The sequence below is a fragment of the Homalodisca vitripennis genome, chromosome 4 (genome assembly GCF_021130785.1).
Source record: "Homalodisca vitripennis isolate AUS2020 chromosome 4, UT_GWSS_2.1, whole genome shotgun sequence".
In the NCBI taxonomy this organism is placed as follows: domain Eukaryota; kingdom Metazoa; phylum Arthropoda; class Insecta; order Hemiptera; family Cicadellidae; genus Homalodisca; species Homalodisca vitripennis.
This window is the reverse complement of record NC_060210.1, coordinates 169,726,306-169,753,248: the sequence shown is the minus strand read 5'-3', so window position 1 is coordinate 169,753,248 and position 26,943 is coordinate 169,726,306. Positions and strand designations below refer to the sequence as shown.

The 26,943-nt window shown below is 34.0% G+C and overlaps 1 protein-coding gene across 1 annotated transcript in view; it reads left to right on the top strand.

Moving 5' to 3' along the window:
• The first annotated feature begins 315 nt into the window (after positions 1–315).
• Positions 316–26,943, top strand: part of LOC124361289 (exportin-4-like) — a 72,258-nt gene continuing 45,630 nt past the window's right edge. Inside the window, 9 exon segments of the mRNA XM_046815335.1 lie at positions 316–835; positions 2,440–2,481; positions 13,712–13,820; positions 17,385–17,518; positions 17,520–17,561; positions 19,792–19,902; positions 21,035–21,151; positions 23,616–23,772; positions 26,292–26,416. Of these exon segments, the coding sequence (XP_046671291.1) occupies positions 662–835; positions 2,440–2,481; positions 13,712–13,820; positions 17,385–17,518; positions 17,520–17,561; positions 19,792–19,902; positions 21,035–21,151; positions 23,616–23,772; positions 26,292–26,416 (1,011 nt within the window). The 5' untranslated portion in view covers positions 316–661.

Genomic DNA, 26,943 nt, shown 5'->3' with positions numbered 1-26,943 from the left:
TGGCGGCGCGGCGGACAAACGAACCGCTGAGCACATAGGCAGGCTCAATAGGTTTTTATAGAAAACCACTCACGACACGCACGCCTCAGTCTATCAACAGACCCTTCCCGCCTTTAAGGCCGCCCATCCACTTACAGTTCGAACTGCAGTTCTTGACTGCAGTCAGAACTTGTGAACGGTGGACTGTGGACTGTTGAAAAATGTTCACGTCAGTACGGACTGCAGTCGTGGACCGCAGTCCGTTCGGTGGCGTGGTTGTCGTGGTCAGTCTTTCCGGTGTTTTGCCGTAGGTGTGTACTTTGTAGTTGATTATTATTCGTTATATTATTTATTATATTTTTAGTTATATTATTCGTTTTGTGGCTGTAGGAAAAGTGCATTCTAAGTTCTTATCGTATGTGAAGTTAAAGTGCAATGTCTACGTTTGAAGATTTGGCAGCATACGCTGTAATAGCGGTAGCTATTAAAAAACGCAAGAAACGAAGGCATCAAATGTGGAAAAAAGAATGGCTTCAGAGGAAGAGATTTAACCACGTTCACCTTCTTAGGGAGCTTGAAGCATATCCTAGAGACTGGAAAAACTACTTAAGAATGGACGAGAAAACGTACTTTGATTTATTACGTATAGTAACACCATTGATTACCAAACAAGATACAAAAAATGAGGGAAGCCATTACACCACATGAAAAACTGACTGCGACATTGCGGTATCTAAGCACTGGCAGAACAATGGAAGATTTAAAGTTTTCAACGAGAATTTCCCCCCAAACATTAGGAAGAATAATTCCAGAGACCTGCTCAGCTATTGTCAAGGCCTTGAATGACTATTGCAAGGTTAGTAGCCTAATGTGTGTTGTTTCAAGTAGTTTTGAAAAATCCAAAATATGAAACCAGATAAAAGTTAGAAAAAGAAATAAAGTAGGTCTTTGTTGTTTTCGAATGCCAACATACTGTTAAGAAATTACAATATTTTTAATCTGCTTATGGATTTGTTAAGGTACATAGCCTACACATTGTATTATGTCACTACTTTTTGCTAAATTTTAAATTACAACTCCAGTATCTCTAACGATTACGAGTTCATTTCTGTGTGTGCACACAACATTTAACCATTTTTATAAAGTAGTAAAAGGTAATGAAACTCATACAAAATTATTGTAAACATTATATTATCCATACTTGTATTTGTTGCGTTGTACAAACAACACATTTACTTTTTATAACTAAGGAAGAAAAAGTAAAAAATCAATTTAAATTAATGTAAGTATAAAAGATAAAAAGTAATACGTACCTATGGTGTATGTTTAACCACAAATGAGTAAAGTAATAATTATAAAAACTATGACACTGTCAAACATAACATTGCAATCTAGTATTACAAACACATGGCAGCTCACAACAGTACCGCATATGAATAAAGATTAAAGTGTAATTTTAATTGAGTGCAAAAATATTTTCACCACAAACAAAAAAAAAATAATAAATGTAATTTGTTCAACATATAACTCTCAATGTACTCAACTACTGGAGTAGGCCTACTAAAAAACCGCACAGCTTGGGTTGTGAAAAGTTTACAGGTTTTAAGCCTACTTGTTAATAATAGAACACTTAATTTAGATTGTATAGTTGACACTGAAGCCAGACATTGCTGTATCATCATACATTGGTTCATAGGTTGATCTACCTCCTGAACTTGGGGTAACACTAGCTGCCGATGGTGTTTGTGGAACTTGAGTAAAGAATACCTGGGTTAACTGTAGCAAATCGTGTTAGTCCACCTAGTTCTGCTTCAAACAGGGCATCATTAATGATTTTTCTGCGCATAAATCCTTTGCTCATTGTTCAGCAATCTCAGCTTTTGAGCAACGTTCTTCCCAAAGGCGTCGTAGTGATCTTCTTCTTTTGTTGTTGCCAGTCGTTGTCCAATATTAACCAAGACTTGATCACACGGGGACAATTTTTTTTTTGCCGTTTAAAAGAATCTTTAGGTTCAGGTGTTGCAGAGGTAATATTGGAAGCGGTTCGAGCAACTTGAGGAGGATTCTGTAGAGATTGGGGCGCTGGTACATTTTCCTCAGCATCTAATGGTTCTTTTGTGAATCGTCCAGCATCTCCTGTAAAAAAAAAATGTTTGAAAAAAATGTCAAAATCCGTGACTTTTCGCGGATTTCCTTTATTTCCGTGCCCGGTAGACACCCTGTCATTACTTAATAATGAACCACAATATCAATAATGATTCAGTTATCACCACAGTACATTCTTAACTACTTATTTATTACTTTCTCAAAAATATTATATTGAAAAAAATTACAGAGGGGGTGGCGAACGGAAAAACGAGGGGTGATACGGTTCTCGATGGTTTGATTTCATTAAAATTTGTTTCCGTACAAAACGCTGGTCTGAAATATGACAGCTGACAGTTTATGAATTGTTTTCAGGTACCGAATACAGCCGAGGAGTGGAAACAAATTGCACAGAGAGTACGGGGAAAAATGGAATTTCCCCAACTGCCTAGGCAGCATGGATGGAAAGCATATAGCCATAACACCACCACCTGGAAGTGGTTCTTACTTCTATAACTATAAGGGTTTCCATAGTCAGGTACTTTTCTGCATTGCTAGTGCAAACTATGAAATAATTTATTTACATTTTGGGTGTTTAATGGCCGGGTATCTGATGGAGGAGTTCTGAAAGAGACAGACTTCAACAAGAAACTAACAGATAAAAGCCTCAATTTACCTGAAGAGGGCATTTGTAGACGGCGAAGCTCTTCCATACGTATTCATGCAGATGACGCCTTCCCCCTAACTGAGGTCATAATGAAACCCTTTTCCTATAGGGTTGCAAACAAACCTAGAAAGGTATATAACTACCGACTCTCAAGAGCACGCCGAATGGTCGAAAGTGTTTTTTGGGATTCTCGCTGAGAGATTTCAGGTTCTACAAAAACCAATCACCTTCATTGACTTGAAGAAAGTGAATAGTGTTGTTGTTGCGTTGCTGCTACCTGCACAACTATTTGCGTAGGACAATCCCTCAAAGGTACTCACCTAAAGACTGGTTGGATTTAGATGACGACGAAGTTGGTGTGTCTAAGCCTGGACCAAGAACCAGCGATCACACATGGCATTACAAGTAAGACAAACCGATCGCCCAATGGTAGTGCAAAAGAAGTAAAGAAATAAATTTGTTCATTATTTTAGCAAACAAAGGAAAAGTGGAATGGCAAAGACAGATACATCTCTTAGTTTATAATGATTATTTGAAAACAAAATACCTCCGATGACAAACTGTAAGTTAGTTGTAGCATTGTGAATACATTATTTAACCGCAAAACTAGTAATTTAATTCTCTTACCTCGTCTTCACTGACTCTTCCTTCTCCTAAGTTGGAAAGTCCCCTCCTAGACATTCTTCCTGGTCAATAAGAAACAAAAGTTCTCTGTAGTACCACAGCTTTGGTACATATATATCGTCTTGTACCACTGCCAGAACGTTGAGAGGCTGTTACCTTTCTTTGTTCCTTACGAAATGCACTTCTGATATTGTTTATCTTCTTCAACACATCGCTTTTTGTTGCAGTACTGTCAAACCCTTTCACTACTAATAGTAAACTACGGTGGGGCTGCTTCCTTCTTTTCCCTAATAGTGATAGTCTTTTGACTTAACCTTCCATACACATTCATGTTTCCTAAACTCCTCTATAAACTGTAAAAGATTATCCTTCGACCAACTGGCCATGATTGCCGCGTCACAAACAAAACAATGCGCAACCACCAAACGCTCTCACCACTCAATGACGCATGAGGCCGACACGGAGCAGCTGAGCTAGCGCATGCGCATATCTCGCAGCTTGGACTGTCGACTGTGGCCTGTCACGGGAGCCTCCACTAACTAGCAGTTCCGCCTGCAGTCCGATCGTTGAACTGTCGCACCGTGCGACAGTTGACAGTCCAACGATTCGCCTGCCGGATTCCCCATCCACTTACAGTTCCTAACTGCAGTCCCGGACTGTCTCAGTCCAGGACTGCAGTTAGAACTGTAAGTGGATGGGGGGCCTAACACAAGAGCCAGCGGTCACATTCTTTACCTTTTTTTCGAAAAAAACCCGTCCCTTGTTTGTTTACTCGAAGTAGGGTGTCAGCCAACCTAGTGGAGCAGGCGTTATTTTAAACAGACGTAGGCACGCAGCTTTCGCGTAACAGCGATTGCATTTCACACACGGCCAAGTATAATGTTTTGTCTCTTTACACTACCGGTGCAGTATTTGGGAGAAAGACACATTCTCTTTCAGTGAAGATAAGTTTATGAATGTCAGCTTCAAAAAAGGACCGTCAATTTCAGGAACAGGTCGAGACAGTTACGGTAGCTGCGACTATCTAACACTAATTAACCTATAGTACAGGAGTTCTAGAGCAACATGGTCTTTGTGAGTCAGTGTGTGTGTGTGAACTTCTTACATTAAGCGGTTTGCTATCTCCGCCGAGTATCGGGATTACAATTTATTTAGGCTGGTTCTGTCTAATGAATTTCTAAATCTTTAACCTAATACATTTTGTAGCGCGAAATATGTTTTTTAAACACAGGAAGTTTGGGTGTCACGCACGGCACGGATATTCACTTTGGTACTGTAGGGTTGTGCAGGGTCAGATGATACGTTTTTGTATTAATCGTGTCCTTCTTATCACTTCTTTCTCCTATTACTCCATTTTTTTTTTTTTTTTTTTTTTTTTTTTATTGGAGACAAATTTGTATTTCTACTGAAAATTGTAAACAAATACAAATTTAGGTAAGTGAACTTCTAACTTACAATTGTTAACGAATTATGTCTAACTTCTAATTTACCCATTTCCAGGATTTATTTTCGCACAGAAGTGTCTTGATTTACACATATCTTCCTAGCAGTGCTATCTGAGAGTGGTATTGGACCGCTCACCCAAGGCAAAAAAGCGTTCATTTTAAAAACCTGGTGATCGACATGAAGCGATTTATAACTTTGCTTATTGGTAACGCTATTTATATGTCTGAATGTCGTTAAATTAAATGCAGCAAAATATTATAAAAATGCAACAACATATTATACTGCCACCCTCATTCTATTAACTCATTTTATAATCATTCCCGGCTGTGATGCGTACTCTAGGATCCAGCCTGTCTAGGTATCAGCCAATATAACAGGGTAAATGCGACACATTGTTAAAGAACTGGCCGCAGATCTGGCTGCGCCCTAATAATATAAGGGTCGTGATGGCAGCAAATCCAACTACCAGCATAGCGGGTCCATGGCACTTATGTTGTTAATGCACTGACCGAACATCTGGCTGCGTCTTAATAATACATGGAACGTGATGGCAGCAAATCCATCATGGACATAGCAGTACTGCTGTATCACACGTGCACTGGAGTCCCACATCACATTCCTTGTCGACAACTACCAGCATAGCGAGTCTATGGCACTTATGTTGTTTATGAACTGGCCGAAGACGTGGCTGCGTCTTAATAATACAAGGAACGTGATGGCAGCAAATCCATCATGGACATAGCAGTACTGCTGTATCACACGTGCACTGGAGTCCCACATCACATTCCTTGTTGACAACTACCAGCATAGCGGGTCTATGGCACTTATGTTGTTAATGAACTGGCTGAAGATCTGGCTGCGTCTAATAATACATGGAACGTGATGGCAGCAAATCCATCATGGACATAGCAGTACTGCTGTATCACACGTGCACTGGAGTCCCACATCACATTCCTTGTTGACAACTACCAGCATAGCGGGTCTATGGTATTTATGTTGTTAATGAACTGGCTGAAGATCTGGCTGCGTCTAATAATACATGGAACGTGATGGCAGCAAATCCATCATGGACATAGCAGTACTGCTGGATCACACGTGCACTGGAGTCCCACATCACATTCCTTGTTGACAACTACCAGCATAGCGGGTCTATGGCACTTATGTTGTTAATGATGGGGGGGGGGGGGGTGGGGGGGGGGGGGGGTGGGGGGGGGGGGGGGTGGGGGGGGGGGGGGGTGGGGGGGGGGGGGGGTGGGGGGGGGGGGGGGTGGGGAATTATCCACATTCTTAATGAAAAGTATAATTCTAGAAACAAAACTGTTTCTAGATTTACTCACCAACAGTTAATTTATTAAAGACAAATACTGAAATGAATAAAGTTATGATAAAATAATAACTACTTTAACATGATTGGTAGAGTAACGTAATTGGCAAAATTTTCTCTTATTTCATTAAGATTATCATGAATGTTTCTGGCTGTTATCAATACAACCAAATCCAATTGTTTTCTTAATAGCTACCATTATATTATCAGCCATGAAAAACCTAATTAGGCGGATGCAACTCCTTTCAACAGAATTCATAATGACACTGAGAATATAATTAAAATGGATTAGGACAGTAGCTACATCACCACCAGGCTCAGGAGAGATAGTCTGACATAACAGCCGGCTTGACTGGTAGCCAAACCCTTTAACCAAGACTACCAGCAAAGTTTCTCATAGTCGCTTCTAAAGGGAATGTAATTTACGGAAGTTCCTACAATGCCATTACACGAAATTCCTAACAATACTTATACCATTACTAGATTGTACTATTAACAGAATAGTAAAGGTCTTACTGAGCCGCGACTCCCTTCACTTAAATACACTTGAGATTATTAAATGTTGTTTTAGCTGCTGATTGTTGTTACTCTGATTATTATTTATTGTAGTGAATTAAGGCTCAGTGATTCAAAAAATGTTTATATAAGTGAAAAGTTTATATTTCATTATTTAACAAAAATGTTTCATAAACTCTTCTGTTATTTTAGGTATTAGTTAGAAAGTTTTTTATTGCCCACCATTTTTAAACCTGAGGTTGAATATTTTGTCAGAAACTTCTTTTTAAGAAATAGTTCATTATATTAAACTAAAGAGTTTGCCAAAGTTTGAAAATGTATATTGTAATATACTTACGTAATAGTATATACACTTTAAATAAATGGTTAAACTTAAGTTTGTATTCTGATGATTATAGCTAGAAATAGTAAATAACTCAGTTATGCATACAAATGTGAGAACTTTTAATTGATGATAAATTTTAAATTGACATACAGGTATTGAATTTTGAAACAAGATGGGAGGATACCAATAATGGTAAATTTTTAAATACAGTTTCTTAAATTTTAGGGCAGGCAAGGTGGTACGTGCTGGCTTTAATGAAGATAGAAATATTAGGTACTTGTTTTTAATAAAAAGATATTTGTAAAATTTGAAAAATAATAATTTAGTTAAATTTTAAAATTATATTAATTTAGAATTGTTAGCCAAATTGAATGTTCCTGGGTTTTATGTTCTTCTATCAATGGATCATCTGTTAAAAAATTTAAAAATGAATTTTCTCAACCTCCAATGTCTGTCTTCTGCTTCTCTGTACTTCAGTGATAATATGAAATTTAATAAATTAACCTTTCTTTTGTACCAAATACTGCTGAATAAAATTGTTAACAGTTTTTCTTTATTTAAAATAATAATCTGGCTTCAACTCTTCTATTTCCCTCTCTCCTCTAAACCTTTAAACCTCCTGCTCTCATTCACTCTTCAATCATCCCTGCACACTGTATCAACTGACTTTAGTTTACTTTATAACTTTTGAGTTTTATATGTGAAAATAAAGGTGAATTTTAATTTCATTTTACGATATCTTTAATTTTGTAATATTTATCTGTTTGTCATTTAAAAATTTGAGACAATTTATAATATTTTCTTTTTATTTAAATTTATTCTTTATTATTTAATTATTATTACTAATAAAATTTCTAAATTAAATTAAATATTAGAAATGAATAATGAGGATAGGGTGGTATGAAATGAGTCATTATAATATCCTTACTCAATTTTAAAAACGATATACAGTATTACTTTCGCTATAAAATACAAATAGAAACAGACAGGACACAGTAATTGAAGCAAGAATAGGACTATTCTTTAGTGATATTTCTCCCTCATTTTTACTTGAAAAGATCAAATAGTGAAGTTTTGATAAACTAATTATTTGCAACCATTATGTAATAAATTAAATACATTCTCACTAGTACACCAGCAAATTTTGTAATTCTACTGATACACTGTAATATTCTCTAACACAATATGTATAAAATTAACTATAAAATACAATATTTTATAATTTTTAAAATAGAGAACATTTACAAAAGGAATTAGAGAAATATTTTTTCTTTACACAACCCAAAACATAATTGTACTTAGTCAAGCAAGTAAAATCAGTAAAATTTCTTTGGTCAATATTTTTAATGCATGATAAATAAAAGAACTAGATGCGACAAAATGAATGCCATCCATCCACGCATTAAGAAATTCCTACCTGTAGTATTCTTATCCCGTACGGAAGACATGGTAGAAGAAGGTTTATTGATGAACGGTATTGGCAGTAAGTATTGTTGTAAAGCTTGGATGTCATCAGCTACTACCCAGGGTGTTCCATTCTCTAACAAGAGCTATCTGTTGAGGGTACCCCAGCAGTTTTCAAATATAAACATAGGTCAACAGTGCAATTCTCTGAAAATAGGACAAACCACGAGTCAAATTAAAGAGAAATATTTTCAAGTAATCTGTTTCTGAATTTCTTAAAGGTAAATAATTGATTTTACTAAAATAATTATTATATACATAACATTAATGTTCATCACTATCAGTTACATTAAGGATCGTTAACCCTTCTGATGAGTTTTACCGGTACTCAGTATGTTTGCCGCTTTCTGCATTTTCCGAGCATTTGGACCATAGTTATGTTCTATTGACACTCGACAGAATTGCGTCAATTTTTAAAGTAATTTCCTGTTTTTATCATTCAATTCACAAAAACTATGTTATACAGAATTAATACTTGCAATTTATTTCTAGCTTATAACGATTATTGACAAACAATGTAACCATATCTTTGAGTATCTTTGTCGCAATCTATCATGTGGAAGCTTAACCATTCGTGTTCTGGAGTCACGTTGGGGCGGTTATTTGAATTGTGCTGATTGCGTTTATGGTGTCTTTGATAATTTATTTTAGGTTTGTTTTTTACACCTTTTCTTTTGTCTACTCACTATTATTACATAGTTTCAACAGTTATGGACTGGAACAAATGATATAATATAGTAAAATTGACAGGCCTTACAAACTATTAATCAGTCAAGAAGATTCTGACAATGAATTTGAAATAGGACAGCTATTTTTTTTCTTCTTCCATGGGGCGGGCCTATTCCAATGCAGTTAAAAATCCAAGGGCCTTTAGTGCACCCTGGACATTTACCATGACACCAGCGACGTTGTTCAGAAAAATCAGTTGAAAACCAACCGATAAGATCCCACTTATGTTTGGTGTGAAACCACATTCAAAACAATCTAAAAGATTCATACCTAGAAATACCAAAGATCGGTTGATTAACCCGTTCATGTTGGGACTCTGAGTCTGGCGATCTGTGAAAATGATAATCTCCTTACTCCTACACCGCAGATGAAAATTCTCATGACGCATAGTCCATAATTAATGGCTGTGACTGGTGTTGGAAAAACCGTGTGATATGGACCCATAGGGACCAACCAGTTCATAACTTGGTCTCACTCCCTCAAATTCCAGTGCCTGTGTCACATTTTTTGTTTTAGAGTTATCCGTAAAACATTCAAGCTAACTGGTGAAAGTGGTTTCATTCCCTCAAGACCAAGTTTCCGTAGAAGTACTTTTAAGAAGAAATTAAATTCAAGCAAACACTATGTCCCACCAAAGCAAAGTAAGTGTGGATGTAGTATTGTAGCTTTTTAAGGTAGGGTTGTTTTTAAAATGTATAATCAAGACAAACCTATCAAATGGGGCATCGAGGTTCTGGGTCTTTAGCTCTAGGGACAAAACAAACCAGATACTATTTACGCCCTACAGCCCATACTATTGCAAAACACAACCAACATCCTGGAAAGACAAGACCTAGGAGTCCACTAGCCACTTTAACAAAAAACTAGGAAGATGGCTATGGGGGGACAGTTTAAACGGTCAGGCATGTATTTACCTAATCAGTTATATTACTAATTTGGACTTGGTAGGCAGCATTTCATGAAAAAGAAAAGCTCATATAACCGGCACAATAATTATAAAGAACAGTAAAGTACTAACTCACCTTGAAGTGAGAAAATAAGAAAATCTAAAATGGATATTTACCCCAAAAGGACTCGCCAACCCCATAAAAATTAAGAAAGGGGGAAATTAAAGCTACTGGTAAAGGATAAGTATTCAATTTTAACTTTGGAAGAAAACCACAAATGTCAAGATGCTTACAACATTGCATGAAAACCTCCATGCAGGTAGTTTTTTTGTTTCATACAGTAACAGAACCTGCAAAGGGTGTAAAGTATCACAAAGAAAATTTAGAAAGCAGCTAGTGAAACATTTGGTAGGGGAAGTTTTTGGGAATCTGAATAAAAGGCAGATGTCTTATCTAGGCCACCATGAATATGGATGAATTCTTAACACATAGTTTTTGCGTTGATATTGGAGTCACATGCTTATTGGCGGTTGATCGGATTACATATATATGGTAGCCAAAATTTATTAATAGGTCTTTTAGAAAGATTTTACCTAGATAAAAATGTGGTTTTTTAAAATATACAAGAGTACCATCTGGAAAAGTAAGGCCCAATTTTCTTATGAAAAAAAAAAATAAAAAATAAATAACAACAAATTAAAAAAAAGTTGTTTTATTTGATTCCCTTGGACATTTGTCAACAATCGTTTTTCATTTTTGTGTTGACAACATTATTCTGATTTATCTGACATACTCTTTCTTTATTTTTCAACCATTAGTTTTTCAATTTTTTTTAAACATTTGTAATCATCTTTATACAAGCTATTTTTGAATGCCAATACTACATAGAAAGTCCTGGCCGCCAGTGAAGGATTAATCTATCTTTAATTACCCTACTTCTTTCCACATCGCCATTAGTGTTTGACAGAGCGCATCACCCACCAGAGAAAACTACCCTTAAGGGTAGCTGAAACAAGTGATAAGTTTCCCATGGCGGGCAACTAAAGTCTTAGTCTGTACGGCAGTGGTCACTGTCTCAAACCAAATTGATCTGATGAGATTTGGGTTGTGAGTAGGGTTTGGATGACAAGAGTGTGGGGTCCTGACATTGTCCATGGCTCCAAATGAGAACTCCAGATGGCAATAGTGCCACGTCACTTATTATTAGTATTGCACCGGTTCTAGGTTTAGTCAGGAGTATCACATTTAAGCAGCTGCATTTATTAGTTCTTCCTCGTTCCATAAACTTGGACTAACAATATTTTCATGTCCAATCCCTAAAACACAGTACCCACAATCTATAACCCTTGTGTGTTGAAAATTTGTTTGGTTTGCGTACTTGACTTTAACAAACCGGTGACGTTGTGTGAAGCCATTCCATTGACATGGGCATTTTGTTTCTGGGAGTTTATGGGTGAGCGAAACCCATGTGTATACCTGAACCAATGTTCTCTCTAAAGTGTATCACACTTCCGTCATGATATCAGAAATCCAAACAAAAAACTCGAAGAGCACAACCCTTTCTATCTTATTTTGTGTTCGCCAGTAAGTCAGCCTGGGAACTCAATGTGCGCACAATTTGCATAAATTTCAAATGTTTAGAGAAGTTTTGTGCAATGTTGTTTTTTACTTAGCAATTAGGTAAATTTCAGTGCTAATGATGAAATGTTGAAATTGCCGTATCGTTCATGAATCGTTTTCAAACAGAAAAACACTGACCAAATCTTCCATGATCGCTGCGATGTTCCGGCCAGATCCACAGACGTTCATCATGGATATGTTTCCATGAGACCATTTCCCTTTTAAAAGCTCTCCAGCAAACATTTCTTGCAACTATCGCTGTCACTTCATCGCATTAGTGCCGTATACAACTATTTCTCACATTTTCTGGTCTCATGATGATATCTGTTGCTGGAATGTTCCTGATGTTTGTTATTAAAACAAAAACCAGATAACTGATCGTATATATACAGTCAGAGCGGGTTGATAAATGGTTTGTTGAACATCATTAAATTTACAAAGTAAACAGAGCACTACCTCTACACAATGACATAATATTCACTGCAAATGAGCGCATTTACTTACACAAGTCACGCACACCCTGTTCAGACGTACACCTCATCAAATATTTACAGTGTGACACGGACGTCTTACTTTCCTAGTTGAAAAAAATAGTTCAAGAGTTGTCCTTTCCAAATGTATATATAAGTAAAAAAAATATTTATATAGCCCTATATCCTTACAACACACAACGCCATTATAAGGAAGAAAATAATAAACAGGTTAGAGTACTGTGGTTACTGAGTAATATTGACTTTTAAATTTTGAAGGCTTTGCAAGCTTTCTTAGCATGCAACTTAGTTACAGTGTTAAGTACCCACAACATTAAATCTGTGGTTGGGTTAAAAGCTGTTAAACAGGTGATAACATACCAAATATAGTGTTTGGCATACTAGGCATAAGGTGCTTTGAGTCTTTTCTAAAATTTAAAAATACAAGTTCTGCAGCATGTCCTTTGTTCACTCGTGAACAATATTTGGAGGAGCCTGAAACACATTACAAAAAAATTTTAAAATGCCTTGAATTTGAAAAAGAGTTTACAAAAATATTATAATAATGTAATAACAAAAATAGCTTCACCGCAACTGATGGATAGAAAATAGTGATGGCAAATTTATAGACTTTATGCTTCATCATTACAGATATTAAATTGGTCAGTTTACTATTAACAAATATGGATCATAGTAAATAAAGTATAATGAAGCAACTGGGCTATTCTATATAGAAATATATTAAAGTAAAAATATCCGTTACATAATAATTCATTACAAGTAATAAATCAGTTGGAAGGTTTAAAATATTATTTTTTATACTTTTTTTATATATTAACTCCATTCTTTTGATTAACTAGGTTATTTGTTCTTGTTTGTCTTTTCATCTTAAGCTTTTTCTTTATGGTTTATTAGGTACAAATTGTATGAAGATTTATTTCTTATAATTTTTTAATTTTTTTTCTTTTACTTTAATATATCCTTATATATTGAGGTTAAAGTTAGGAAAATACCACTAATTTGCTGGGTCACTGTGTAATTTTAACCCCACTCGCACACTTCCTCCATCCTTTCTTATACTTCTTACAAAACCTCCCAAAATAATCCTCTCTAATATTTACTCTCCCCCTATACACACTCCTTATGTAGAAATAAAATATTATACATTTTGACTAATAAAACTTAAGTTATTGGGCTTAAGTTGAAAAGACATTCAAGATTAACCTAGGTGAATATTAGATTGAGAGATTAATATATATAATATGTTTAAAAATATATTTAACCTTCCAACTGATTTTTTACTTTATGGAATTATTATGTACGGATATTTTTTTACTTTATATATTTCTATATAGAATAGCCCAGTTGCTTCATTAATAATTGTATTTAATTTGATCCATATTTGTTAATAGTAAACTGACCAATTTATATCTGTATGATGAAGCAGTCTAAATTTGCATCACTATTTTCTATCCATCAGTTGCGGTGAAGCTATTTTTGTTATTACATTATTATAATATTTTTGTAAACTCTTTTTAAATTAAGGCATTTTAAAATTTTTTGTATGTTTTTCAGGCACCTCCAAAATATTGTCACGAGGGTGAACAAAGGCATGCTGCAGAACTTGTATTTTTAAATTTTAGGAAGACTCAAGCACCTTATGCTATATGCAAACACATATTTGGTAAGTTTCACTTTTAACAGCTTTACCCAACCACAGTTTAATGTTTGGTACTAACACTGTACTAAGTGCAATGCTAAAGCTTGAAAGCTTCAAAATTTAAAAAGTCAATATTACTCAGTACACAGTACTCTAACCTGTTTTTATTTTCTTCCTTATATGGGTGTGTGTAAGGATAGGGCTATATAAATATTTTTTTTACTATATATACATTTGAAAGGACAACTCTTGAACTATTTTTCAACTAGGAAAGTAAGGTCCGTGTCACACTAAATATTTGAGAGGTGACTGAACAGGCGTGTGCGTGACTTGTGTATGAAATGCCGCCATTTGCAGTGAAGTCATTGTAGAGAGTGCTGTTTACTTTGTAAATTTATGATGTTCAAAACATTTATCAACCCGCTGACTGTAAAATACGATCAGTTATCTGGTTTTTAACAACAAGGAACATTCCAGCAACAGATATTCATAGACAGATGAGAAAAGTTTACGGCACTAATGCGATGAGTGACAGCGAAGTGCAGAAATGTCTGAGAGCTTTTAAAGATGGTCTGGAACATATCCATGATGAACTGTGATCTGGACCCGGACATCAGTGATCATGGAAGATTTGGTCAGTGTCGTTGAAACGATTCATGAAGATCGGCAATTTAACATTTCATCATTAGCACTGAAATTTCCTAATGTAAGTAAACAACATTGCACAAAACTTCTCTAAACATTTGAAATTTTGCAAATTGTGCTCACATTGAGTTCCCAGGCTGCTTACTGGCGAACACAAAAATAAGAAGAATGGGTTGTGCTCTCGAGTTTTTGGTCTGATATCATGAGGAAGGTGATACACTTTAAGAGAACATTGTCAGGTATCACATGGGTTTCTCACATAACCCCAGAAACAAAATGCCAGTCAATGGAATGGCTTCACACAACGTCACCGGTTAAAGTCAAGACCAAACAAACAATTTCAACACACAAGGTTATAGATTGTGACTGTGTTTTAGGATTGACATGAAATATTGTTAGTCAAGTTTATGGAACGAGGAAGAACTATAAATGCAGCTGCTTTAATGTGATACTCTGGACTAAACCTAGACGTGCAATACAAAATAAGTTGACGTGGCCTATTGCCATCTGGAGTTCTCTTTGCATGACAATGTCAGACCACACTCTGTCATCCAAACCCCCCCCAAATCTCATCAGATCATTTGGTTGAGAGTGACCACTGCCGTACAGACTAGACTTAGTGCCGCATGACTTATCACTTGTTTCGCTACCTAAGGAGTTTCTCGGTGGTGAGCGCTTCAACACTAATGGCGATGTGAAAGAAGTAGTTAAAGATAGATTATCCTCACTGGCGGCAGACTTCTATGATATTGGCATTCAAAAGCTTGTATAAAGATATTACAAATGTTTAAAAAAATGAAAACTATGTTGAAAAAATAAAGAAATATGTCAGAAATCAAATAATGTTTAAACAAAAATGAAAACATGTTGACAAATGTCAGGAATCAAATAAAACAACTTTTTTAAAATTTGTTGTTATTTATTTTTTATAAGAAATTGGGCCTTACTTTCCAGATGACTCTTGTATATTTTAACACATTTTATCTAGGTAAAATCTTTCTAAAACCTATTAAATAAATTTTGCTACCTATATATGTAACCGATCACACCAATAAGATGTGACTCCAATATCACCAAAACTATGTGTTAAGAAAATTCATCATATTCATGGTGCCAGATAAGAATCTGCCTTTTATTCAGATTCCAAACTTCCCCTACCAAATGTTTCACTAGCTGCTTTCTAAATTTTCTTTGTGATACTTACACCTTTGCAGGTCTGTTACTGTTGAACAAAAAACTACCTGCATGGAGGTTTCATGCAATGTTGTAAGCATCTTGATATTGGTGGTTTTCTTCCAAAGTAAAATTTGAATACTTATCTTTACAGTAGGCTTTAATTTCCCCTTTCTTAATTTTTATTGGTTGGCGAGTCCTTTGGGGTAATATCATTTTAGATTTTTCTTATTTTCTCACTTCATTGAGTAGTACTTTACTGTTCTTTATAATTATTGTGCCGGTTATATGAGCTTTCTTTTCATGAAATGCTGCTACCAAGTCCAAATTAGTATATAACTGATTGGTAAATACATGCTGACCTTTAACTGTCCCATAGCCATCTTCTAGTTTTTGTTAAAGTGCTAGTGACTCCTAGGTCTTGTCTTTCCAGGATGTTGGTTGTGTTTGCAATAGTATGGCTGTAGGGCGTAAATATAGCTGGTTGTTGTCCCTGCTAAGACCCAAACCTCGATGCCCCATTTGATAGGTTTTGTCTTGATTATACATTTTAAAAACAACCCTACCTTAAAAAGCTACAATACTACATCCACACTTACTTTGCATTGTGGGACATAGTGTTGCTTGAATTTAATTTCTTCTTATAAGTACTTCTACGGAAACTTGGTCAGAGGGAATGAAACCACTTTCACCAGTGGAGCTTGAATGTTTTACGGATAACTCTAAAACAAAAAAGTGACACAGGCACTGGAATTGTGGGAGTGAGACCAAGTTAGGAACTGGTGTGGTCCCTATGGGTCCTTATCACACGGTTTTTTCAACACCAGTCACAGCCATTATTATGGACTATGCTCATGAGAATTTTCATCTGCGGTGTAGGAGTAAGGTGATTAGCATTTTCACAGATAGCCAGGCTCAGAGTCCAACATGACGGGTTTCAACCGTTCTTTGGTATTTCTAGGTATGAATCTTTTAGATTGTTTTGAAGTGGGTTCACACCAAACATAAGTGGATCTTATCGGTTGGTTTTCACTGATTTTCTGTACAACTCGCTGGTGTCATGGTAAATGTCCAGGGTGCACTAAAGGCCCTTGGATGTTTAACTGCATTGGAATAGGCCGCCCCTTGGAAGAAGAAAAAAAAAGAGCTGTCTATTTCAAATTCATTGTCAGAATCTTCTGAACTATTATAGTTTGTAAGCCTGTCAATTTTACTATATTATATCATTTGTTCCAGTCATAACTGTTGAACTATGTAATATAAGTGTGTAGACTAATGAAAAGGTGTAAAAACAAACTAAAATAAATTCAAAGACAACATAAACGCAATCAGCACAATTCAATAACCGCCCAAACTGACTCATGAACACTAATGGTAGCTTCCAGTTAGATTGCGACAAAGATCTAAAAGTTTGTTTCATTTTTGTCAATATCGTTTTAGTGCTAGAAATAAATTGCTAGTTTAATTCTGTATAACATAGTTTGTGATTTGAATGATAAAAACAGGAAATTACTTTAAAAATTGACGCATTTCTGTCGAGTGTCAATAGAACATACTATGTCCAAATGCTCGGAAAGCAGAAAGCGGCAAACATACTGAGTACGGTAAAACTCATCAAAGGGTTAACGATCCTTATGTAACTGATAGTATGAACATTAATTTATGTATATAATATTATTTTAGTAAAATCAATTATTTCCTTTAAGAAATTCAGAAACAGTTACTTGAAAATATTCTCTTTAATTTGACTCGTGGTTTGTCTATTTTCAGAGAATTGCACTGTTGACTATGTTATATTTGAAACTGCTGGTACCCTCAAAGATGCTCTTGTTAGAGAATGGAACACCCTGGGTAGCGATGACATCCAAGCTTTACAACAATACTTACTGCAATACGTCATCAATAAAACCTTCTCTACCAGTCTTCGTACGGGAAAGAATACTACAGGTAGGAATTTCTAATGCTGTGGGGATCATTTGTCCATCTAGTTCTTTTATTTATATGCATAAAATATTGACCAAAGAAATTTTACTGATTTTACTTGCTTGACTAATACAATTTGTTTGGGTTGTGTAAGAAAAATATTTCTCTAATTCCTTTTGTAAATGTTTCTATTTTAAAATTATAATATTTGTATTTTATAGTTAATTTTATACATATTGTGTTAGAGAATATTACAGTTATCAGTAGAATTACAAAATTTGCTGTGACTGTAGAAGTATTTAATTTATTACATAATGTGCAAATATTAGTTTATCAAACTTCACTATTTGATTTTTCAAGTAAAAATGAGGGAGAAATATCATAAAGAATAGTCCTATCTTGCTTACTTACTGTCTGTCTGTTTATTTGTATTTTATAGCGAAAGTAGTACTGTATATCGTTTAAAATTGAGTAAGGATATTGCATTTCATACACCCATCTCATATTCATTTCAATATTTAATTTAATTTAGAAATTTATTAGTAAATAATAAAGAATAATTAATTATAAAATTGTCTAAAATTTTAATACAAACAATAAATACAAAATTAAATCAAAATTCACCTTATTACATATAAAACTCAAAAGTTATAAAGTAAACTAAAGTCAGTGATACAGTGTGCAGGGATGATTGTTGAGTGAAGAGAGCAGAGGTTTAAAGGTTTAGAGGAGAGAGGGATATAGAAGAGGTGAAGCAAGATTATTATTTTAAATAAAGAAACTGGTTACATTTTATTCAGTAGTATTTGGTACAAAAGAAAGGTTAATTTATTAAATTCATATTATCACTGAAGTACAGAGAAGCAGGACAGACATTGGGTGAGAAAATTCCTTTTTAAATTTTAACAGTGATCCATTGGAAGAACATAAAACCCAGGAACATTCGATTTGGCTAACAATTCTAAATTAATATAATTAAAATTTAACAAAATTATTTTTCAAATTACAATATCTTTTATTAAAAACAATACCTAATATTTCTATTTCATTAAGCCAGCACGACCACCCTGCCCTAAAATTTTAAGAACTGTATTTAAAAATTTACCATTATTGTATCCTCCATCTTGTTTCAAAATTCAAACCTGTATGTCAATTAATTTATCATCATTAAATTTCACATTTGTATCATACTGAGTTATTTACTATTTCTAGCTATAATCATCAGAATACACATTAAGTTTAACCATTTATTTAAAGTGAATAGAGTAGTATATTACAATATACAGTTTCAAACTTTGCAAACTCTTTAGTTTAATTAAGAACTATTTCTTAAAAAGAAGTTTCTGACAAATCACCTCAGGTTTAAAAATGGTGGGCATAAAAAACTTTCTAACTAATACCTAAATAACAGAAGAGTTTATGAAACATTTTGTTAAATAATGAAATATAAACTTTCACTTATATAAACATTTTGATACTGAGCTTAATTCACTACAATAAATAATAATGGTAACAACAATCAGCAGCAAAACAACATTAATAACTCAAGTGTATTTAAGTGAGGGATCGCGCTCAGTAAGACCTTTACTATTCTGTTAATAGTACAATCTGTAATGGTATAAGTATTGTAGGAATTTCTGTAATGCATTGTAGGAACTCCTAAATTAATTCCTAAGCACTATAGAAACTTTGCTGGTAGTCTGGTAAAGGTTTGGCTACCAGTCAAGCCGGTGTATGTCAGATATCCTCCTGAGCCTGGTGTGATATAGCTACTGTCTAATCCATTTTAATTATATTCTCAGTGTCATTATGAATCTGAAGAGTGCATCCCTAATTATGTTTCATGGCTGATAATATAATGGTAGCTATTAAGAAAACAATTGGATTTGGTTGTATTGTTAACAGCCAGAAACATTCATGATAATCTAATGAATAAGAGAAAATTTTGCCAATTACGTTACTCTACAATAATGTTAAAGTAGTTATTATTTTATCATAACTTTATTCATTTCAGTAATGTCTTTAATAAATTAACTGTTGGTGAGTAAATTTGAACAGTTTTGTTTCTAGAATTATACTTTGCCATTAAGAAGTGGATAATTTTCAGGAAAGAAAAGTTTGTTAATTTCCAATTGGAATTGGTATGAGAATCCTATTAATAATAAAAAAATATGTAAACAAACATTGTTGGTAACTTTTCAGATACAAAAGAATTAAATTAACTTTTTTATTAACCTATTGAACATTTTTGCAGGTCATAGCCATTATGGTGAAAAGAGGAAGTGTGACCGACTTTGGTGTTGAAAGAGGGAAACTTCTAACTGAAGTTGAACAGCTTATTATGAAAAGTAATGACTTACCCAAGGTATGACAAATAACTTTTCGACATTAGAAATATTGTTTTGTTTACTTAAAACACTATTACAATTTGTAGTCAATAACAACTTAAATACTCTGATATAACATATTTTATTTATATTAGGAATGAACATTTCTGATCTTCTATTATACAATCCTTCAATGTCAGTGGTATTAAGATTGTTGTTATTGTATGTCTAACGATAGTATACATGAACTGATTCAAATCAGTTTGAAAATGAACGTAGGACAATTGCTAACAATAAAAGAAATTGTCGGAGTGCCCTACAACTATGTAGAGTTAATAGACGATGCTCTTCATAACAATAACACTGTCACCAAGAATATTAACCCTTCTACATGTTAATTGTTTTACACAATCAATTTCTTACTGTGTGGTAATTCTGGCTGGATTTTGATTTCAAACTTTAATTTGTTATAGATATAATGTATTGTTTGATTTATATTTAATATAACTTTGAAGGGTTCAATTATGTAAAAACTATGTACATGTAATTATTGTGTGTGTGTGTGTGTGTGTTCACATGTGCGTGCGTGTGTGTATCTACTTAGATTTATACAATATATTAATTTTATCTATATTCTAAGAGCCTTTTAATTTCACTATCTCTAACCTTATTCAGGCCAGCCATGTTGTATTATAAAGTAAAACAATTGTGTTGAGCATATCTTGATAAACAATTGTTTAATATTACCACCAGCTAACTCATGAATAGTGACAAACAAATGTCTCTGTCTTGTGTCATAGTCTGATTCAATACAAGTTAACACTAATATTGATTGTGTTCTACTATTCAGGAGCTAATTTTATGTTCTACAAATTAATTTGTGCATAAAAATTATTCAATTAGTCATATCAGCACAAAATTGTTTGTTTTGATTGAGTGTCATGGAACGTAATACTTGAATACGTCAAAAAACATAGCAAATGTACTTATCGCCTTAAAGCCCTTATCTATGACGATACATTTAGTTTTAAGGCGAACATATTATTTAAATTTAACAGCACATACTTATTTCATTGGTCAGTTTCTTACCTTATATTAAACAGTTACTTTTTTAATGTTGAGCACCTATATCATATTTGTTATGACTTAAGGGTTTATTTCTTGTTTTAGCAAGTTTTAGGCTGCAGTATTATTTCTGCCTTGATACAAGAATATGCAACAACTGTAAAATCATCAGATGTTGGCTTAACATGGGAAACTCACTTCAAAGCCAAAAAACAGTTCGAGGTAATTATATATGTTCATGGTTCCTTTCATAAGTTGATCTAAAGTGATCAGTAGAGGGGGGAGTTAAGGTGCTCGGGATACTGAATAAAATAGCATCAACTTAAAAATAAATCAGCCTTTGAACAATTTAAAAATTAAACTGTATTATGAGTATAAGATATCAATAATTAATCATCTAGTTTAAACCCATAGTAATATCAAATCATTGTTCTGTTATGTAAATGCAAATGTATATGTTTTAGCCAGATAATGAAAAGAATAATATATTTAAAATTTAAATAATATAAAGATTTTTGTTAAAATTCAATATTTTTTAAAATAGTGTACAATTTAAACTCTGTGTTGATACATTCCGTGATTACGTATTCTACTTCATGAAATATTACAAATTATTTTAACATTGAATTAAATTATATCATTTTTTAAAGCGCGTGTTTAGCTTCATAGCTCTGCATGTCCTCTAAAAAAAGCCATAATCTAACCTTTTAATGATTTTACTGGGTTATGAGTGCTCAAATTGTGTTATTTTCTAAATATACTTGTCTACAAATCGCAACATTTCTTCACTGAATGTATATCTAGCGTTCCGGAATAGTTGCATACATAATTATCTTAATCACTACATTTAGAACACAAACCAATATTAAAAAACAAAGTATTGTGATGTGTCTGACGAAGATAGTCTTGCTATAGAAAGGCCTCACAAAAATAAAAGTTTTAAATTTTGGTTTGTGTTTTGAATGTTGTGATTAATTTAATAGTAGCCAATACAAGCTCCATCTTCAACATACATAATATTTTTGGCTGCCATTTTGAAACAATAAGAAATAAAAAAAAAGCTCAAGTACACAAATTTACATTTTAAAAAGACCTTTACTTTGTATACAATGTATTATATATTGTTATTTAAGAATTTTAAGATTTAGGGTTTTTATATTATTTAACTTTTTTTTTTTATAAATTTTGAAAATTCAATGAAAAGTGGCTCAAACACATTTTATTCAAATACTCGTTCAATAATAAGCTCAGAGGAAAATTTGGTGTTGTTCTATGTTTAGTTAAGTTAGTACAGTACTTAATTTTAAAAGCCTATTTTAAAGCAATTTGGTACACTCTGTAATAAATATGGTTAAAGATAAAGATGGCTGTGAAAAAGTGCGTGGTACACCGTTACCTGGTACCGCTCTGGTACCACGTTTCTCAGTTTTCTCAGTGATAAGATAATCCTGGAGAGTTTTGTGAAGACTTTATCTATGTGGCAATTCCAATTTAACTTTAACAGGTTTAGCCAGAAACCGAGTAATTTAACAGCCTCCTTACTGTCCATTAAGACATCTCCATTGTTTAGGGTACAGAATAGCGGTTGTAGTTTTTCTTCATTTAATTTTAGTACACTACTGGTAGAACCAAAAGCAGGCCTATAATTCACCAATTCCTAATGATTTCTTTTCTTGTAGATGGGGACTGTGCGTGCAATCTTCAAAGCACCCTGAGTTACATTGAGAGTTTGTGTGTTTCAGTTATAAAAAATGCTTTAGTATTACATTTCTGGGCCAGCGGGTACAATCCATAACCTTTCTCTATGTAAAAAAATCTATTGCTAGCTTGAAACCCTTATTTCCTCTCTTGTTATCAAGTTTTTCAGCACTAAAACTAATATTGAAGATATACTTTACTTACAAAACTTCTAACATTCAAGATTCAAGGTTTTTATTGTCGTTAGGCAATCCATAGAAATGCAATTGACAAAGTCATAGCTAATTATTTACAATGATCATAGCATATAAACCTTAAAAAATACATATTAGGCACATATTTTTCATGTAAGTCAATTGAATAAATATGACAGTCAATAAATAAACTAAACTATGTACATAAATTATTTACTAAAGTTAATGTAAGGTTTAAAAGTTGAATCTACACACAGTTAAAAATATCATAAATAAATGAATAAATAATTTAAAATCTTAGGCTACTAATATCACAGTTCAAAAAATCATTCACTGAATAAAAAACATTTTGCTTAAACCACCTTTCTGTTATTTTTTTTAAAACTTTGCAGGGGTACAGTCCATGCCTTTTCAGGTAATTTGTTAAAAAAATTAAGTTTCATTTTAATGTGACTTCTATTGGTTTTCTCTAATTTTATTTGAGGCAATTCTAAAAAATAATTTGATCTAGTTGGATATCTATGTACTTCCTGCCGTACTTTTAAACAACTCAAGACTCTCTTTAACACTAATTAAACAGCAATATATATATAAAATTATAAAGGGTCATTACTTCTAGTTCTTTAAACATTTCTATACACGACGCCCTAGGTTCATCTTCATCTTCACTCATTCCCATAGCAACTTTGCCTAGATGAAACCAAGCCTAACAGATGAAATTTTAAATTTTAAAAACCATGTGGTGTAAGATTTGTAACAAAATGTTAGAACTTTAGTATGTTTTTTTGTTTCAGGTTTCAGATCTGAAGCGTATCCTGCAGTTTACAGTGTCTGCACTGGGAGAGATCTGCAAGCTGTCACCTCCATTCCCACAGCCAGCCCTCACACTGGTCAAACACTTGCTCTCGATATCAGAGACTATCCTTAACTGGGGCTTCATATCTGCTCATCATATCCTTTCATAAACAGGGTTTCAACTTACTGCAACTCAGTATATGAGACCACATAATTTGTGCTTAAATTGCTACTTTCAATTGATATATTAAATCTATAATAAATGTAATGTAATAAACATTACAACTCTTGGAAGGCTCAATATCTCAATTAATCTTATGGTATATTTCAATGTTTTACTCGTTTCAAATTATATTTGTGTAGTAATTTTAAAATATCTTATTTTTCTTGTATTATATCAGAATTCCTAAATTGTGCCAACAAATGCCTGTATTAATTTATTATTATCTGGCATTATTTATATGTAATTTAAATAGTAGGCTTGTTTTACATTAATTTGTTTTTAATATAAGTACATAGTTTCATTAATAATATGTATTAACCCTAGAACTGGCAGTTAGATTACTCTGTATTGACGGCCTACTTTTGGGTAAAAAAAATTTTTTTAAGTATAAAAATCAATATAAACCATGACATATTTATTATATATGGTTGTATTCATAAATAATTGTAGAAAATAGACATCTGCATAAAAATAAATATTTTGTATTACTATTCTGTAGGTAAATATAGGTACAGAGTACCTAACATAAAAGCTTATAAGCAAAAAAAGTAAAATAAAAGCGTGGAACCACCCCTGAAAAACAATATTTTTACTGTTCAATAAAAATTCAAGATAACCTAATTACTAGAAATGTTATCTAGTTTATGGAAATATATAACATGATAGTTGTTTGATGGGTTTGAATGTTAATAATTTCAGAATATTGAAACAATGCGTGGATATGAAAAAGCATTCAAAACAAATCCAAGCTCTATCAGATCTGAGAATCTGTTATAAGTTTTCCTCAGCCGTGGCTCTATTTTAATAATTTAAGAAAGTAGGCCCAGTTAATAAAGGGTTAATTTTACTATATAATATTAGTTTTGGAAGCAATCATGCAGAGAAGATCCAATGTACCTGTACTTGCCAATGGTCAAACGGACAGTAGTCACCCATTCATGGAACAGCTGTACTTGCCAATGGTTAGGCAGACAGTGGTCACCCATTCAAGGAACAGCTGTACTTTCCAATGGTCAGGTGGACAGTGGTCACCATTCAAGGAACAGCTGTACTTTCCAATGGTCAGGCGGACAGTGGTCACCATTCAAGGAACAGCTGTACTTGCCAATGGTCAGGTGGACAGTGGTCACCATTCAAGGAACAGCTGTACTTTCCAATGGTCAGGCGGACAGTGGTCACCATTCAAGGAACAGCTGTACTTTCCAACGGTCAGGTGGACAGTGGTCACCATTCAAGGAACAGCTGTACTTGCCAATGGTTAGGCAGACAGTGGTCACCATTCAAGGAACAGCTGTACTTGCCAATGGTCAGGCGGACAGTGGTCACCCATTCAAGGATCAGCTGTACTTGCCAATGGTTAAGCAGTCAGTGGTCACATACTCATGGAACAGCTGTACTTTCCAATGGTCAGGCAGACAGTGGCCACCCATTCAAGGAACAGCTGTACTTGCCAATGGTCATCAGGCGGACAGTGGCCACCCATTCAAGGAACAGCTGTACTTGCCAATGGTCAGGCGGACAGTGGTCACCATTCAAGGAACAGCTGTACTTGCCAATGGTCAGGTGGACAGTGGTCACCATTCAAGGAACAGCTGTACTTGCCAATGGTTAAGCAGTCAGTGGTCACCTACTCATGGAACTGCTGTACTTTCCAATGGTCAGGCGGACAGTGGTCACCATTCAAGGAACAGCTGTACTTGCCAATGGTTAAGCAGTCAGTGGTCACATACTCATGGAACAGCTGTACTTTCCAATGGTCAGGCGGACAGTGGTCACCATTCAATGAACAGCTGTACTTTCCAATGGTCAGGCAGACAGTGGTCACCATTCAAGGAACAGCTGTACTTGCCAATGGTCAGGCGGACAGTGGTCACCCATTCAAGGAACAGCTGTACTTTCCAATGGTCAGGCGGACAGTGGTCACCATTCAAGGAACAGCTGTACTTGCCAATGGTCAGGCGGACAGTGGTCACCATTCAAGGAACAGCTGTATTTGCCAATGGTTAAGCAGTCAGTGGTCACATACTCATGTAACAGCTGTACTTGCTAATGGTTAGGCAGACAGTGGTCACCATTCAATGAACATCTGTACTTTCCAATGGTCAGGCGGACAGTGGTCACCCATTCAAGAAACAGCTGTACTTGCCAATGGTTAAGCAGTCAGTGGTCACATACTCATGGAACAGCTGTACTTTCCAATGGTCAGGCGGACAATAGTCACCCATTCAAGGAGTAGCCGTACTAGTTACTCAACTCAAATTGGGTTAGTTTCTGTACTGAATACAACAATAGCTACAGTATTTGAGATTAAATTAAATTTGTTACTACATTTTTGTATTATAATACTCTTTAGTGTGTCGTTAATTTAAGATTTTGTGATAAACAAACATATATTCTCTTGCCTCATCATTAATTTCTATTTAAAACACATATTAGCCTTAACAGTTTTTAATTCCTAAAAGATTAATTGGAGTATTTGAAGCTGTGTATGAATCCGACAACAGCCCATCTCTGAAACTTGGACCTCGCTGGAAAGATGTCATTTTGGATCCCAATCTAACAAATCTATATTTTGATGTAAGTTTGTATTTATATGTTTTGTTTTTATTTATTGAAGGTCATAAACTAAAATCTGAGTTTTTTGTCTGAAAGTAGAATTATCTAATAATTTGTGTTTATGAGAAAAGAATCAAATAATAAAAAGTTATTATGTGGCTTTATAGTATAGATGAATATAAAATCTATGTCTCTCAATTTAAAAGTGTATGTATAAACCTTGTGTTCAAAATTCAAACTTTTTTCCATTCTTATTAAGCTAATTGGTTAGGTTTCTGAGGCAATTTAATATTCAAAAATAAAACAATGTTTTTGTGAAACACCATCTTGTGCTATATAAATTCACTTTACTTAATTTTTAATACTAAGTTTTATTGGAAATATAATCTTGAAAATAAAACAAAAGATCAGATGTTATTTATAGTTGAAAATGATAGTTTTGTACTCTGTTTGGTAAAATGAATGAAGGTAGTTAGGAATAAACTATGCTTAAAGATCACTCACTGCATTGAAAAATCGCAACAATCAACATTTTATAATCGTTCATT